This window comes from Heptranchias perlo, chromosome 7, assembly GCF_035084215.1.
Source record: "Heptranchias perlo isolate sHepPer1 chromosome 7, sHepPer1.hap1, whole genome shotgun sequence".
Taxonomy (NCBI): domain Eukaryota; kingdom Metazoa; phylum Chordata; class Chondrichthyes; order Hexanchiformes; family Hexanchidae; genus Heptranchias; species Heptranchias perlo.
In genome coordinates, this window is record NC_090331.1 from 98,017,447 (window position 1) to 98,034,137 (window position 16,691).

At 45.9% G+C, this 16,691-nt stretch overlaps 1 protein-coding gene across 1 annotated transcript in view; it reads left to right on the forward strand.

Annotated features, from left to right (window-relative positions):
• cps1 (carbamoyl-phosphate synthase 1, mitochondrial) overlaps positions 1 to 16,691 on the forward strand; it is a 345,020-nt gene that overhangs the window by 71,987 nt on the left and 256,342 nt on the right. Inside the window, exons 11-13 of the mRNA XM_067988237.1 lie at positions 3,313 to 3,502; positions 4,541 to 4,698; positions 6,773 to 6,901. Of these exons, the coding sequence (XP_067844338.1) occupies positions 3,313 to 3,502; positions 4,541 to 4,698; positions 6,773 to 6,901 (477 nt within the window). The remainder of the gene's footprint in view (positions 1 to 3,312; positions 3,503 to 4,540; positions 4,699 to 6,772; positions 6,902 to 16,691) is intronic.

Here is a 16,691-nt window from a genome sequence, read left to right on the forward strand (position 1 = left end):
GAGGAAAAACTTTTTTACACAGCGAGTGGTTGTGATCTGGAATGCACTGCCCGAGGGGGTGGTGGAGGCAGATTCAATCATGGCCTTCAAAAGGGAACTGGGTAAATACTTGAAAGGAAAAGATTTGCAGGGCTACAGGATAGGGCGGGGAGTGGGACTAGCTGGATTGCTCTTGCATCGAGCAAAGAGTAATTCAGAAATAGGAGGGATCAGATGGGGCAAATGTGAAGCAGACTAGGATGAGTTTAGAGTGCATGTGCGTAAATATACAGAGCATGGTAAATAAGGTTGGTGAGCTGCAGGCTCAAGTCACCACATGGAACTATGATATAGTGAGACCAGGCTGAAAGAAGGGGAGGATTGGGTATTTAATATTCTGGACTACAAGCTATTCAGGAAAGGTAGGGAAGAAAAGAAAGGAGGGGGAGGTGGGGGTGGCAGTATTGATCAAAGAAACTATTATAGCACTGGAAAGGGATGATGTAGTTGAGGGGTCAAAGACACAATCTATTTGGTTAGAATTAAGGAACAATAGAGGAGTTATTACACTACTGGGTGTAGACCATAGGCCAAATAATGGGAAGGAGATAGAGGAGCAAATTTGCAGGCAAATTACAAGAACTAGAAGAATAGTGATAATGGTGAACTTCAGTTATTCAAATATTGACTGGTAAAATAACAGTTGAAAGGGCAAAGTGTGGAAGGAATTCCTGAAATATGTACAAGAGGACTTTCTTGAGCAGTCTGTTTCCAGCCCAATGAGGAAGGAAGCAGTGCTAGATCTAGTTCTGGGGAATGAAGTGGAGCATGTTTCAGTGGGGGAGCATTTGGGGAACAGTGATCACAATATCTTTAGGTTTAGTTTAGTTATGGAAAAGGAAAATACTGAACTGAAGGAGGGCTAGTTTCAGTGAGTTTATAAGTGATCTTGCCCAGATGGATTGGAATCAAAAATTGTTAGGCAAAACAGTAATTGAACAATGGGAGGAGGAGTTGGTTTGGGTACAGAGTAGACACATTCCCATGAGGGGGAAAGGAAGGGCATTCAAAGCTAGAGCTCCCAGGATGACTAAAGATATAGAGATTAAAATGAAACAGAAACAGGAGGCTTATGATGAATGTAAGGTTCATAATACAGTAGAGAACCAGGCTGAATACAGAAAGTACAGAGGAGATCTAAAAAAGGGAATAAGAGGGGCAAAGAAAGAGTGAGAATAGATTAGCAGGTAACATATAAAAGGGAACCCAAACATCTTTTATAAACATGTAAATAGTAAAAGGGTGGGACCAATTAGGGACAAAATAGGAGATGATCTTGTGGAGGCAGAGGGTGAGGCTGAGGCACCAAATGGATACTTCACATCAGTCTTCATTAGAGAAGAGGCTGCTGCCATTGTAGCAGTAAAGGAGGAGGTAGTAGCGATATTGGATAGGATAAAAATAGATAAAGAGGAGGTATTAAAAGATTGGCAGTACTCAAAGTAGAAAAGTCACCCGGTCCAGAAGGGGTGCATCCTAGGTTACTGAGGGAAGGGTGGAAATTGCAGAGGTTCTGGCCACAATCTTCCAATCCTCCGTCGATATGGGAGTGATATTAGAGGACTGGAGGATAGAAAATGTCACACCCACTGTTCAAAAAAGGGGAGAGGGATAAATCCAGAAACTACAGACCAGTCAGTCTAACGTCGATGGTGGGGAAACTTTGAGACAATAATCCGGGACAAAATTAATTGGCACGTGGAAAAAAAAAAGGGTTTAAAAAATGAAAGTCAGCATGGATTTGTTGAAGAAAAATCGTGTTTGACTAACCTGATTGAGTTCTTTGATGAAGTAACGGTGAGGATTGATGAGGGCAGTGTGGTTGATGTGTATGAAATTTCAAAAGGCATTTGATGAAGTATCACATAATAGACTTGTTAGAAAAATTGAAGCCCATGGGATTAAAGGGACAGTGTCAGCGTGGATACAAAATTGTCTAAGGGACAGAAATCAGAGAGTAGTGTTGAACGTTTGTTTTTCAGACTGGAGGGAAGTATACAGTGGTGTTCCCCAGGGGTCAGTATTAGGACCACTGCTCTTTTTGATATATATTAATGACCTGGACTTGGATATGGAGGGTATAATTTCAAAGATTGCAGATGACATGAAACTTGGAAATGTAGTAAACAATGTGGGGAATAGTAACAGACTTCAGGAGGACAGAGACAGACTGGTGGAATGGGCAGACACATGGCAGATGAAATTTAACGCAGAGAAGTGTGAAGTGATACATTTTGGTAGGAAGAATGAGGAGAGGCAATATAAACTAAATGGTATAATTTTAAAGGGAGTGCAGGAACAGAGAGACCTGGGGGTGCACATACACAAATCTTTGAAGGTGGCAGGACAAGTTGAGAAGGCTGTTTGAAGAGGCATACAGGATCCTGGGCTTTATTAATAGAGGCATAGAGTACAAAAGCAAGGACGTTATGCATAACTTTTATAAAATACTGGTTAGTTCTCAGCTGGAGTATTTTATCCAATTCTGGGTACCACACTTTAGGAAGGATGTCAAGGCCTAAGAGAGGGTGCAAAGGAGATTTACTAGAATGGTATCAGGGATGAGGAATTTCAGTTATGTGGATAGACTGGAGAAACTGATTGTTCTCCTTTAAAACAGAGAAGGTTAAGGGGAGATTTAATAGAGGTGTTCAAAATCATGAAGGGTTTTAATAGAGCAAATAAGGAGAAACTGTTTCTGGTGGCAGAAGGGTCGGTAACCAGAGGGGACAGATTGAAGGTGATCGGTAAAAGAGACAGAAGGGAGTTGAGGAAAATTGATTTTTAAGCAGTGAGTTGTGATGATCTGGAATGCGCTGAAAGGGCGAGGGAAGCAGATTCAATAATAACTTTCAAAAGGGAATTGGTTAAATAATTAAACAGGAAAAAATTTGCAGGGCTATGGGGAAAGAGCAGGGGAGTGAGTCTGATTGGATATCTCTTTCAAAGAGCTGGCACAGGAACAATGGGCCGAATGGCCTCCTGTGCTGTATGATAGAGTAAAGCACCCTCTAAACTGTCCCATCAGACACTCCACTTGTACAGATGGAATTACTGAGCTAACGGTGGAGGGAGTGGAAACCCACTCCAGGGGTAACGGCCAAACGCTGCTGAGTGTTTGCGAGGATGCCGCCTAATCTCGGCGGTGTAATTGGGGTCTGGATGGTCATCCCTTCCCTTGTTGGGAGTATGCACGTAACCTTGGGGCACGTTAAACGCCCTCCTTTATACTGAATCTTCTCGGTCTTGTCTCTTGTTTTTTTTCTTCTCTAGGAAGAAAATATAAGAACTGTATTAATGAACCCGAACATTGCATCAGTGCAGACGAATGAGGTGGGCACTAAGCAAGCAGACACTGTTTATTTCTTACCTGTCACCCCAGAGTTTGTGACTGATATTATTAAAGCAGAAAAGCCTGATGGGATCCTGCTGTCCATGGGAGGGCAGACTGCCCTGAACTGCGGTGAGTTGCTCGCAGGGCACGGTACTCCTCATACTCAAGTACATCTCTGTTCTCAATTATTTTCCCCTCTCCTGTCCTGTGGTTGGCTCCTTACTGGTCTTTGGTCCAGTGGATGCTGGTTGCCCCCTGGTATCTGATTTAACTGCCTACTCCATGTGTGAGGGCTAGACTGCTGAGTATTGGCAGAGTGTTTGACCATTGATGGCCCGATGCTGTGTTCACCTCATGTTCTCGCACACGCACTCACTCAGTAATGATCAGGAGCAGGAACTCTGGCATATTGTCCCTTCTCTTGCCCAGGGGTGTTGATGCCAACTAGAGTCTAGGACCTGCTGCCTGTCTGACGGACGCTGACTTGCCATTTAATTGAATCAAGTAGCCACTGGTGATGGAAATACTGTGCTGCCAACTTTTCATTTCTTTGTGTATTGCGGGGGTCATCTCCATCTAACATTCAGCATTTAAAAAAACCTCCAGCACGGCGACCAATATACCGCACTGTAGGAGCTGCTCCTCCAACTATCCCAATGTTTAATAGAAGTCACATGACTGTTCTGTTCGCTCCCGGGCCTCTCCCCGACCAACTCGTGCAGAGTCTCCCAGCTAACTGGATGAACAGGAGACCCAGTCCATGGAAACCACTAAGGATCCCAGTTTCTGGTGGGCCTCCCTGATTGTTTTTTACATACTTCTCAAACAGTTGGGTTAAGATCTCGTTGTAATTTCATTCTACACAACAGACTGGAATGTGTGTGTCATTTGTTTCACTTTTTACACTGACATCAGTTGGGTTAAAATCCAAACTCATGACTAACATGGAGTTGAGACTCGCCATTTACGAGCAGCATGTGTAGGGGTGTTTTGTGCAATGTGTTACACCACCTCTACTTTATTTACTTCATTTTCTAGAATAATGATTGGGAGTGATTGCAAGGTGGCAATCTGACAGAGGACTCCCTCTGAGCATTGAGTGGGACTCCAGTAGCTCTGGGTCCCAAGATTAACTGGTAAATTGACTTGTTGTCTTGTTTGCTGCAGGTGTGGAGCTGTACAAGCAAGGTGTACTGGAGAAGTATGGTGTACATGTGCTGGGAACTCCCATCACCTCAGTCATAGCCACTGAGGACAGGCAGCTGTTTGCAGACAAACTGCTGGAAATCAACGAGAAAATAGCTCCGAGCTTTGCGGTAGAGACGGTGAGGCACTGGCAGAGACGCTGCTCGATCATTGGTCTCGTTTCTTCCTCCCCGTGTGTTTGTCTTTATTCCTTCTCTAGATCTGTCGTACTGTTCGTCCCCCAGGGTAGGCTCCCTGACCTGGACCTTGCTTGAGTTCATGCCTAGAATGTGCAGGAGAGTTAGTTGATGGCTTTGCCCTTGGTTTGTTTTCTCTCACCCAGTGGAGAAGTGTCTGCACTAGAGTCGGTCCCTCCCCTAGTATCTCTCTCGCTCCCTTTACGTTAAATGGCTATCTCTCTGATGCTGAGTCCCCCTGGAGGTGCCCCCAGTGTAAATGGCCCAGTGGTAGTGCCGATGGAGGTGTCCCTGGTGTAAATGGCCCAGTGTTGTCACGATGGAGGTGATCCTGGTGTAAATGGCCCAGTGGTAGTGCCGATGGAGGTGTCCCTGGTGTAAATGGCCCAGTGTTGTCACGATGGAGGTGTCCCTGGTGTAAATGACCCTGTGATGGTGCCGATGCAGGTGTCCCTGGTGTAAATGACCCAGTGGTAGTGCCGATGGAGGTGTCCCTGGTGTAAATGGCCCAGTGTTGTCACGATGGAGGTGTCCCTGGTGTAAATGACCCAGTGGTAGTGCCGATGGAGCTGTCCCTGGTGTAAATGACCCAGTGGTAGTGCCGATGGAGCTGTCCCTGGTGTAAATGACCCAGTGGTAGTGCCGATGGAGGTGTCCCTGGTGTAAATGACCCAGTGGTAGTGCCGATGGAGCTGTCCCTGGTGTAAATGACCCAGTGGTAGTGCCGATGGAGCTGTCCCTGGTGTAAATGACCCAGTGGTAGTGCCGATGGAGCTGTCCCTGGTGTAAATGACCCAGTGGTAGTGCCGATGGAGCTGTCCCTGGTGTAAATGACCCAGTGGTAGTGCCGATGGATGTGTCCTAACCCACCACAGGAGGAAGTTTCTCTGTTCCTCTGACGGGAAGTGATGTCTCTGATAAAATGAAATGGGCAACAGGCCCATTATCTTGGGTCTGGGCTGTTGTCCTGCATGGACCTAACCCTTAACCAGCGAATACCTTCATGAACTCTGAGTGGTATCGTGCAGGGGTGGCTGCTCTCCGAGATCTCTGGACTATGCCAGCAGAATGAACGGGACAATTCAGCAGCAACGGGCACAATCTAGAAATGGTATCACGATCATGCCATCATACATATCTGTGCTGTCCATTTAGTGAAATGGTGGCCTGTCACTCTAGAGATCTAAACCCTCTCACAGGCAGAGTGTGTGACCAAAGTCACTATCCGACACTGTCTGGGCACACTGTTATTTGCCCAGAAAGGGCCAAGCAGTTCTAAAAGATTCCTGTAGAGTTCCTTCAAGGAACTCCTTCAGCATCCCATAATTCTAGATTGATCTGATTTGAAGGATTATTCTCCAGTTACAGAATCTGTGTTGATTTTCTCCTGTAACAGTTAAGGTACTTGAACAAGTGTTTTATATCTCTATATTTTGGAACCCCTGTCTTTTCCTGGAGAAAGGCCCATTAACAGAGCTGTGGGAATCAGCTAGTCTCCATTGCTGATGCTCTTTCCTCTGAGCCAGAAGATTGCGGTTTTAAGCCCCTCTGTGATTAGATTGACACGTAGTGTGGCACTGAGGGAGTGCTACATTGTTGGAGGCGCTTTCCATTGGATGAGATGTTAAACCTTCAGGTGACTGTTCGCGATCCCGTGGTACTATTGGAAGAAATTCCCCCTCCACCAACACCGCCACAAACAGATTAACTGCTTGGTCATCTCTCCGCTGTTTATGAGACTGTGCTGTGTGCATAATGGCTGCTGTGTCTGAATGCAGTTCAAAAGGTGATTAGCTGTGTGAAGCAGTGGGGGGCCTGATTAAGCACAAAAGCAAGTCTTTCTTTCTCTGAAGGCTGCACTTTTATAAAGCAAGAGTTGGTGTGCAGCCCACGTGTCAGACTGGGGGTGAGGCTCAATTTAGGAATCAGACTGATAGTGTGCATGTTTGGCAAGTCGTATCTGAGAGAGGGAAGACATCGTTTCCAGGCTCAACTAATAACTCTTTTAAATACACAGCTGGAAGATGCCTTCCGAGCAGCAGAGAAGATCGGATACCCTGTCATGGTGCGGTCGGCTTACGCTCTCGGCGGCCTTGGATCGGGTCTGTGCAACGACAAAGAAAGACTTAACGATATCGCTGGAAATGTAAGCAATATTTCTTATTCTGCAAGTTGACTGTTGAGAAGCTGGGCTGTGTGTTTGGGGAGTGTCGGCGAAGGCTGTGTGTTTGGGGAGTGTCGGCGAAGGATGTATGTTTGGGGAGTGTCGGCGAAGGCTGTGTGTTTGGGGAGTGTCGGCGAAGGCTGTGTGTTTGGGGAGTGTCGGCGAAGGCTGTATGTTTGGGGAGTGTCGGTGAAGGCTGTGTGTTTGGGGAGTGTCGGTGAAGGCTGTGTGTTTGGGGAGTGTCGGTGAAGGCTGTGCGTTTGGGGAGTGTCGGCGAAGGCTGTGCGTTTGGGGAGTGTCGGCGAAGGCTGTGCGTTTGGGGAGTGTCGGCGAAGGCTGTGCGTTTGGGGAGTGTCGGCGAAGGCTGTGCGTTTGGGGAGTGTCGGCGAAGGCTGTGCGTTTGGGGAGTGTCGGCGAAGGCTGTGTGTTTGGGGAGTGTCGGCGAAGGCTGTGTGTTTGGGGAGTGTCGGCGAAGGCTGTGTGTTTGGGGAGTGTCGGCGAAGGCTGTGTGTTTGGGGAGTGTCGGCGAAGGCTGTGTGTTTGGGGAGTGTCGGCGAAGGCTGTGTGTTTGGGGAGTGTCGGCGAAGGCTGTGTGTTTGGGGAGTGTCGGCGAAGGCTGTGTGTTTGGGGAGTGTCGGCGAAGGCTGTGTGTTTGGGGAGTGTCGGCGAAGGCTGTTTGTTTGGGGAGTGTCGGCGAAGGCTGTGCCTTTGGGGAGTGTCGGCGAAGGCTGTGTGTTTGGGGAGTGTCGGCGAAGGCTGTGTGTTTGGGGAGTGTCGGCGAAGGCTGTGTGTTTGGGGAGTGTCGGCGAAGGCTGTGTGTTTGGGGAGTGTCGGCGAAGGCTGTGTGTTTGGGGAGTGTCGGCGAAGGCTGTGTGTTTGGGGAGTGTCGGCGAAGGCTGTGTGTTTGGGGAGTGTCGGCGAAGGCTGTGTGTTTGGGGAGTGTCGGCGAAGGCTGTGTGTTTGGGGAGTGTCGGCGAAGGCTGTGTGTTTGGGGAGTGTCGGCGAAGGCTGTGTGTTTGGGGAGTGTCGGCGAAGGCTGTGTGTTTGGGGAGTGTCGGCGAAGGCTGTGTGTTTGGGGAGTGTCGGCGAAGGCTGTGTGTTTGGGGAGTGTCGGCGAAGGCTGTGTGTTTGGGGAGTGTCGGCGAAGGCTGTGTGTTTGGGGAGTGTCGGCGAAGGCTGTGTGTTTGGGGAGTGTCGGCGAAGGCTGTGTGTTTGGGGAGTGTCGGCGAAGGCTGTGTGTTTGGGGAGTGTCGGCGAAGGCTGTGTGTTTGGGGAGTGTCGGCGAAGGCTGTGTGTTTGGGGAGTGTCGGCGAAGGCTGTGTGTTTGGGGAGTGTCGGCGAAGGCTGTGTGTTTGGGGAGTGTCGGCGAAGGCTGTGTGTTTGGGGAGTGTCGGCGAAGGCTGTGTGTTTGGGGAGTGTCGGCGAAGGCTGTGCGTTTGGGGAGTGTCGGCGAAGGCTGTGCGTTTGGGGAGTGTCGGCGAAGGCTGTGCGTTTGGGGAGTGTCGGCGAAGGCTGTGCGTTTGGGGAGTGTCGGCGAAGGCTGTGCGTTTGGGGAGTGTCGGCGAAGGCTGTGTGTTTGGGGAGTGTCGGCGAAGGCTGTGTGTTTGGGGAGTGTCGGCGAAGGCTGTGTGTTTGGGGAGTGTCGGCGAAGGCTGTGTGTTTGGGGAGTGTCGGCGAAGGCTGTGTGTTTGGGGAGTGTCGGCGAAGGCTGTGTGTTTGGGGAGTGTCGGCGAAGGCTGTGTGTTTGGGGAGTGTCGGCGAAGGCTGTGTGTTTGGGGAGTGTCGGCGAAGGCTGTGTGTTTGGGGAGTGTCGGCGAAGGCTGTGTGTTTGGGGAGTGTCGGCGAAGGCTGTGTGTTTGGGGAGTGTCGGCGAAGGCTGTGTGTTTGGGGAGTGTCGGCGAAGGCTGTGTGTTTGGGGAGTGTCGGCGAAGGCTGTGTGTTTGGGGAGTGTCGGCGAAGGCTGGTTTTCTGGTCTCGAAGCTCTCGTTATCATAGTTTAATAGTTGCTACAGCACAGGAGGAGGCCATTCAGCCCATTGTGTCTGTGCTGGCTCTTTGAAAGAGCTATCCAATTAGATCCATTCCCCTGCTCTTTCCCCATACCCCTGTAAATTTTTCCCCTTCAAGTATTTATCCAATTCCCTTTTGAAAGTTATTATTGAACCTGCTTCCACCGCCCTTTCAGGCAGTGAATTCCAGATCATCACAACTCGCTGTGTAAAAAAAAAGAAAATGTTTCCTTATCCCCTCTCTGGCTCCTTTGCCAAACACCTTAAATCTGTGTCCTCTGGTTACCGATCCTTCTGTCACTGGAAACAGAGTAAATAAGGAGAAACAATCAAAACCAGACTCACAGCAACATGCTTGATTCTTAACTGTCTTCTGAAATGGCCTACCAGCCACTGCATTGTACAATGCTGCTTAGGGATAGGCAATAAATGCTGGCCTTGCCAGCGACGCCCACGACCAAGAATGAATTTTTAAAAAAACGTTCATGATTTTGAACACCTCAATCAAATCTTACTTTCTTCTTCTCTGCTCTAAGGAGAACAACCCCAGCTTCTCCAGTCTCTCCACATAACTGAAGTCCCTCATCCCTGGTACCATTCTAGTAAATCTCCTCTGCACCCTCACCAAGGCCTTCACATCCTTCCTAAAGTGTGGTGCCCAGAATTGGACACAATACTCCAGCTGGGGCTGAACCAGTGATCGATATGGTTTAGTATAACTTCCTTGATTTTGTACTCTCTGTCTCTGTTAATAAAGCCCAGGATCCCATCTGCTTTTTTTTTTAAAAACAGTTCCTGTTCAGGAACTCAATCAAGTTAGTCAAACATGATTTTCTTTTAACAAATCCGTGCTGAATTTCATTTATTAGCCCAGTCTGAGAGAGTACAAGAAAGTCCAAGATTGGTTTTCAGTGCATGTGTGTGAACGCACAAAGTGTGGTAAACAAGGTTGGTGAGCTGCAGGCGCAAATAGTCACATGGGAATATGATGTTGTGGCAATAATGGAGACCTGGCTCAAAAAAGGGCAGGATTGGTGACTAAATCTTCCTGGATACAAGGTGTTCAGGAAAGAGAGGGAAGGAAAGAAAGGAGGGGGGCGGGCAGTATTGATTAAGGAGAATATTGCAGGACTGGAGAGAGAGGATGTCCTGGAGGGGTCAAGGACAGTATCTATTTGGTTAGAGTTAAGAAACAATAGAGGTGCCATTACACTACTGGGTGTATTCTATAGGCCACCAATGAGTGGGAAGGAGATAGAAGAGCAAATTTGCAGGGAAATTACAGAGAGTAGTGATAATGGGGGACTTCAACTGAGTAGTGATAGACTGGGATAGTAATAATATAAGGCGCAAAGAGGGGGAGGAATTTCTGAAGTGTGTTCAGGAGAACTTTCTTGATCAGTATGTTTCCGGCCGAATGAGGAAGGAGGCATTGCTGGATCTGGTTCTGGGGAATGAGGTGGGTCAAGTGGAGCAAGTGTCAGTGGGGGAACATTTAGGGAACAGTGATCATAGTATCATAAGGTTTAGATTAGTTATGGAAAAGGACAAGGAGCAATCTAGAGTAAAAATACTCAATTGGAGGAGGGCCAATTTCAGTGGGTTGAGAACAGATCTGGCCCGGGTAAATTGGAATCAAAGATTGGCAGGCAAAACTGTAATCGAACAATGGGCGGCCTTTAAAGAGGAGATGGTTCAGGTACAGTCCAGGCACATTCCCACGAGGGGGAAAGGGAGGGCAACTAAAGCCAGAGCTCCCTGGATGACGAAAGAGATAGAGAGAAAAATGAAGTAGAAAAAGAGGACGTATGACAGATGTCAGGTTGATAATACAAGTGAGAACCAGGCAGAATATAGAAAGTTCAGACGGGAAGTGAAAAAGGAAATAAGAGGGACAAAGAGAGAGTATGAGAATAGACTGACGGCCAACATAAAAGGGAATCCAAAAGTCTTCTATAGGTATATAAATAGTAAACGGGTAGTAAGAGGAGGGGTGGGACCGATTAGGGACCATAAAGGAGATCTACTCATGGAGGCAGAGGGGATGGCCGAGGTACTAAATGAGTACTTTGCATCTGTCTTTACCAAGGAAGAAGATGCTGCCAGAGTCTCAGTAAAAGATGTAGTTGAGATACTGGATGGGCTAAGAATTGATAGAGGAGGTACTAGAAAGACCGACTGTACTTAAAGTAGATAAGTCACCCGGTCCGGATGGGATCCATCCTAGGATGCTGAGGGAAGTAAGGGTGGAAATTGTGGAGGTACTGGCCATAATCTTCTGATCCTCCTTAGATACAGGAGTGGTGCCAGAGGACTGGAGAGTTGCAAATGTTACACCCTTGCTCAAAAAAGGGTGTAAGGATAAACCCAGCAACTACAGGCCAGTCAGTTTAACCTCAGTGGTGGGGAAACTTTTAGAAACGATAATCCGAGACAGAATTAACAGTCACTTGGACAAGTGTGGATTAATTTTAATGAAATCCACCAAGAATTTGTTAAAGGCAAATCGTGTTTAACTAACCTGATAAAGTTTTTTGATGAGGGCAATGCAGTTGATGTGGTGTATATGGACTTTCAAACATAATAGACTTGTCATCAAGATTGAAGCCCATGGAATAAAGAGGACAGTAGCAGCATGGATACAAAATTGGCTAAGGGACAGGAAACAGAGTAGTGGTGAACGGTTGTTTTTCGGACTGGAGGGAGGTGTACAGTGGTGTTCCCCAGGGGTCAGTGCTGGGACCACTGCTTTTCTTGATATATATTAATGACTTGGACTTGGGTGTACAGGGCACAATTTCAAAATTTGCAGATGACACAAAACTTGGAAGGGTAATAAACAGTGAGGAGGATAGTGATAGACTTCAAGAGGATACAGACAGGCTGGTGGAATGGGCGGACACGTGGCAGATGAAATTTAACGCAGAAAAATGCGAAGTGATACATTTCGGTAGGAAGAACGAGGAGAGGCAATATAAACTAGAGGGCACAACTCTAAAAGGGGTACAGGAACAGAGAGATCTGGGGCATATGTGCACAAATCGTTGAAAGTGGCAGGGCAGGTTGAGAAAGCGGTTAAAAAAGCATACGGGATCCTGGGCTTTATAAATAGAGGAATAGAGTACAAAAGCAAGGAAGTCATGATTAACCTTTATAAAACACTGGTTCGACCACAATTGGAGTATTGTGTCCAGTTCTGGGCACCGCACTTTAAGAAAGATGTGAAGGCCTTAGAGAGGGTGCAGAAGAGATTTACTAGAATGATTCCAGGGATGAGGGACTTCAGTTATGTGGAGAGACTGGAGAAGCTGGGGTTGTTCTCCTTGGAACAGAGAAGGTTGAGAGGAGATTTGATCGAGATGATCAAAATCATGAAGAGTTTAGATTAAAGTAAATAAAGAGAAACTGTTCCCATTGGCGGAAGGGTCGAGAACCAGAGGACATAGATTTAAGGTGATTGGCAAAAGAACCAAGTGTGATATGAGGAACATTTTTTTTGCAGCGAGTAGTTATGATCTGGAATGTGCTGCCTGAAAGGGTGGTAGAAGCAGATTCAATCATGGCTTTCAAAATGGAATTGGATAAATACTTGAAGAGAAAAAAATTGCAGGTTATGGGGGAATGGGACTAACTGGATTGCTCTTACAAAGAGCCAGCATGGGCTTGATGGGCGGAACGACCTCTTTCTGTGCTGTAATGATTCTATGATTCTTCAATTACTGTTTTTCCTACCAATTTTTAATTCCAATTTACTTGGGCCAGATCCCTTTTTAACTCTCTGAAATTAGCCCTCCTCCAGTTGAGTATTTTCATATTTGTTTGTTCCTTGTCCTTTTCCATAAAGCTGATGATATTATGATCACTGTTACCCAAATGCTCCCCCACTGAAACATGCTCCACTTGCCCCACTTCATTCCCCAGAACTAGATCCAGCGCTGCTTCCTTCCTCGTTGGGCTGGAAACACACTGATCAAGAAAATCCTCTTCTGCACATTTCAAGAATTCCTCCCCCTCTTGTCCCTTTACACTGTTAGTGTCGCAGTCTATATTGGGATAATTGAAGTCCCCCATTATCACTTACTCTATAGTTCCTGCATCTTTCTGTAATTTGCCTGCAAATTTTCTCCTACCTCCTTCCCACTATTTGGTGGCCTATAGTCTACACCCAGTAGTGTAATAGTTCCTCTATTGTTCCTTAATTCTAACCAAATAGATTCTGCCTTTGATCCTTTCCAGTGCTATAATAGTTTCTTTGATCAAACTGCCACCCCTTTTCCTTCCCTATCTTTCCTGAACACCTTGTAGCCAGGAATATTAAATACCAAATTCTCCCCTCCTTTTGGGGTCATGTTTTTGCCATTATATCACAGTCCCATGTGGTGATTTGTGCCTGCAGCTCACCAACCTTATTTACCACACTACGTGTATTTACACACCTGCATGGCAATCTCGTCTTAGACAGCCTCGCATTTGCCCCCTGTCTGATCCCTCCTCTTTCTGAACTATTCTTTACTCTAGTTCTATCTGTTTCTCCCAATCGTCTGTGCACCTTGATTCTCCTTTCTAATGCTACATCCTGGTGTCCATCCCCCTGCCAAATTAGTTTAAACCCCTCCCACAGCATTAGTTTACCTCCCAGTGAGACATTGGTCCCAGTTCTGTTGAGCTGCACCCCGTCAGGCCTGTACAGGTCCCTCCTGCCCCAGAACTGGTCCCAATGCCCAGGAATCTGAAGCCCTCCCTCCTGCACCATTTCTCCAGCCACGCATTAACCTGCCTTATCCTACAATTCCTATGCTCACTGGGAGTAATCCAGAGGCTATCTTTCAGGTTGCTTGGCAGTTAGCTTAGATTTTTATTCAGTCTGATACCCTGCGAAGGAAAGCAAAAAGCAATTCTTTCACCAATTAAGGTCAGCCTTCGTTAATTTGCAGAGCGTGATATAAATTATGATCTAGCTATTACTGAAACATGGCTTAAAGAAGGGCAGGAATGGCAGCTCAATGTTCCTGGTTACAGAGTTTACAGACGAGATAGAGAGGGGGATAAAAAAGTAGGGGGGAAATCGCAATATTGGTTAAAGGGACAATTACGGCTGTGAGGAGGGACAATATGTTAGATGGATCATCAATGAGGCCATATGAGTTGAACTGAAGAACAAAAAAGAGGCAATCACACTGCTGGGAGTTTACTATAAACCCCAAACAGTCAGAGGGAAATAGAGGAACAAATAAGTAGGTAAATCTCTGAAGTGCCAAAACAATAGGGCAGTAATAGTAGGGGATTTCAACTACCCTAATATTAACTGGGTACAAACAGTGTGAATGGTATAGAGGGTGCAGAATTCTTAAATTGCATTCAGAAGAACTTTTGTAGCCAGTACGTAGCAAGCCCAACAAGAGGGGGGGCAGTTCTGGATTTAGTTTTAGGGAATGAAACTGGGCAGGTGGAAGGAGTATCAGTGGGAGAACATTTTAATGGTAGTTATCATAATTCAATTAGATTTAGCATAGTTATGGAAAAGGACAAAGATAGAACAGGAGTAAAAGTTCTAAATTGGGGAAAGGCCAATTTTACTCAGCTGAGAAGTGATTTAGCAAAAGTGGACTGGAAACAGCTACTTGAAGGTAAATCAGTGTCAGAGCAGTGGGATGAGTTCAAGGGGGAGATTCAAGGGGTTCAGAGTAAACATGTTCCCACAAAGAAAAAGGGTGAGACTGCCAAATGTAGAGCCCCCTGGATGACGAGGAGCATTCAGGGTAAGATAAGGCAGAAAAGGAAAGCTTATGTCAGACACCGAGAGCTCAATACTGCAGAAAGCCTAGAGGAGTATAGAAAGTGCAGGGGTGAAATTAAAAAGGAAACTAGGAAAGCAAAGAGAGGGCATGAAAAAATATAGGCAAGGAAAACCCAAAAATATTTTATAAATACATAAAGAGCAAGATGAGTAGGGCCTATTAGAGACCAAAAAGGTAAACTATGTGTGGAGGCGGAAGATGTGGATATGGTTCTTAATAAATACTTTGCGTCTGTCTTCACAAAGGAGAGGGATGATGCAGACGTTGTAGTTAAGGAGGAGGAGTGTGAAATATTGAATGGGATAAATATAGTGAGAGAGGAAATATTAAGGGGTTTGGCATCTTTGAAAGTAGATAAATCGCCACTCCCGGATGAAATATATCCCAGGCTGTTAAAAGAAGCAAGGGAGGAAATAGCAGAGGCTCTGACCATCATTTTCCAATCCTCACTGGATACAGGCGTGGTGCTGGAGGATTGGAGGACTGCTAACGTTGTACCGTTGTTTAGAAAGGGAGAAAAGGAGAGACCGAGGAATTACAGGCCAGTTAGTCTAACCATGGTGGTGGGCAAATTATTGGAATCAATTCTGACTGATGTTATAAATCGTCATTCAGAAAGGCACGGAGTAATCAAGGACAGTCAGCATGGAATGTTTAAGGGAAGGTCGTGTCTGACTAATTTGATTGAATTTTTTGAGGAGGTAACAAGGAGGGTAACACGTTTGATGTAGTCTACGTGGATTTTAGCAAGGCTTTTGACATCGCCTATACCAGGCTAATGGCATTCGCACGTTGTAAGCGGTGGGGACTCTTTTAATTTTTCTATATTTGTTCCATTGTTTCCATTGAGGTTAAGAGACTTCCCCAAATTCAAATACAAATGAGGAATTTCAGTCTGATATATGGTTAATTTGTTTTCACACTTCCCTATCAGATCTTAATGTATTTTGATGGTATGGAGTATAAGCATTAAACTACGCATCGTCAAAAAATAATAAGGTGGTGACTTAAAACTTGTGTGTGCACCTAGACTAAGGGAGGGGACCGTTAACCATTCCATCGTCTACAATGTGAACATGATGTGGAGATGCCGGTGATGGACTGGGGTTGACAATTGTAAAGAATCTTACAACACCAGGTCCAACAATTTTATTTGAAAATCACAAGCTTTCGGAAATTGTCTCCCTCGTCAGGTGAATGAGTGACGAAGGAGACAATCTCCGAAAGCTGACGAAGGAGATGATCTCTGAACGCTTGTGATTTTCAAATAAAATTGTTGGACTATAACCTGGTGTTTGTAAGATTCCTTACAATTTACAATGTGAACGCGTGACACTTCATTCCATTTTTAAAAGTCTTGTGATATTTTGTGCTATTCACTCCCTTCTAACTCTCATCTATCAGGAGGTGAGCAGAATTTGAACATTAGGAATCCTAGAATAAAGGAAGTCTGAAAAGTGCACAATTTGTCTTTTTTACACTTTCCAATCAGATGGATTATTATTTTATTGTCGGTAGCTTCCCCGGCGGTCCGTAGGTTAAATGAGCTTCAGCCTGGAACGTGCTTGATTTTGTTTTTCTCACACTTCTCGTGCTTCTGGATTTTAAAAAAAATTTGTCCAATTCTAATTTGACGAATACCAAGTTGCAGATTAGTCTGTGGAGCCTTCAGAGTGTCGTACATCGAATAGACAGGGTTTGCTTGTCTTTTAATCCATTGCATACAAATAGGGTGATGTACAGTACTGATATAAATGTGTACTGAATGAGCATAACATAATCCAACATGACAATATGTCAGAATGGCCTTCAGTGGATCAAGTGCCCAGGTTTCCTGCAGACTGATCAATTATCCAGTGTTTTAAACACCAGTGAGTGTAGGTCATCAGTCGAATGCCAGCTGTCCCATTCGGCCTCCGTGCCTTCATACGGTGAGGGAAACACAACTCCTTAATTTGCAATTAC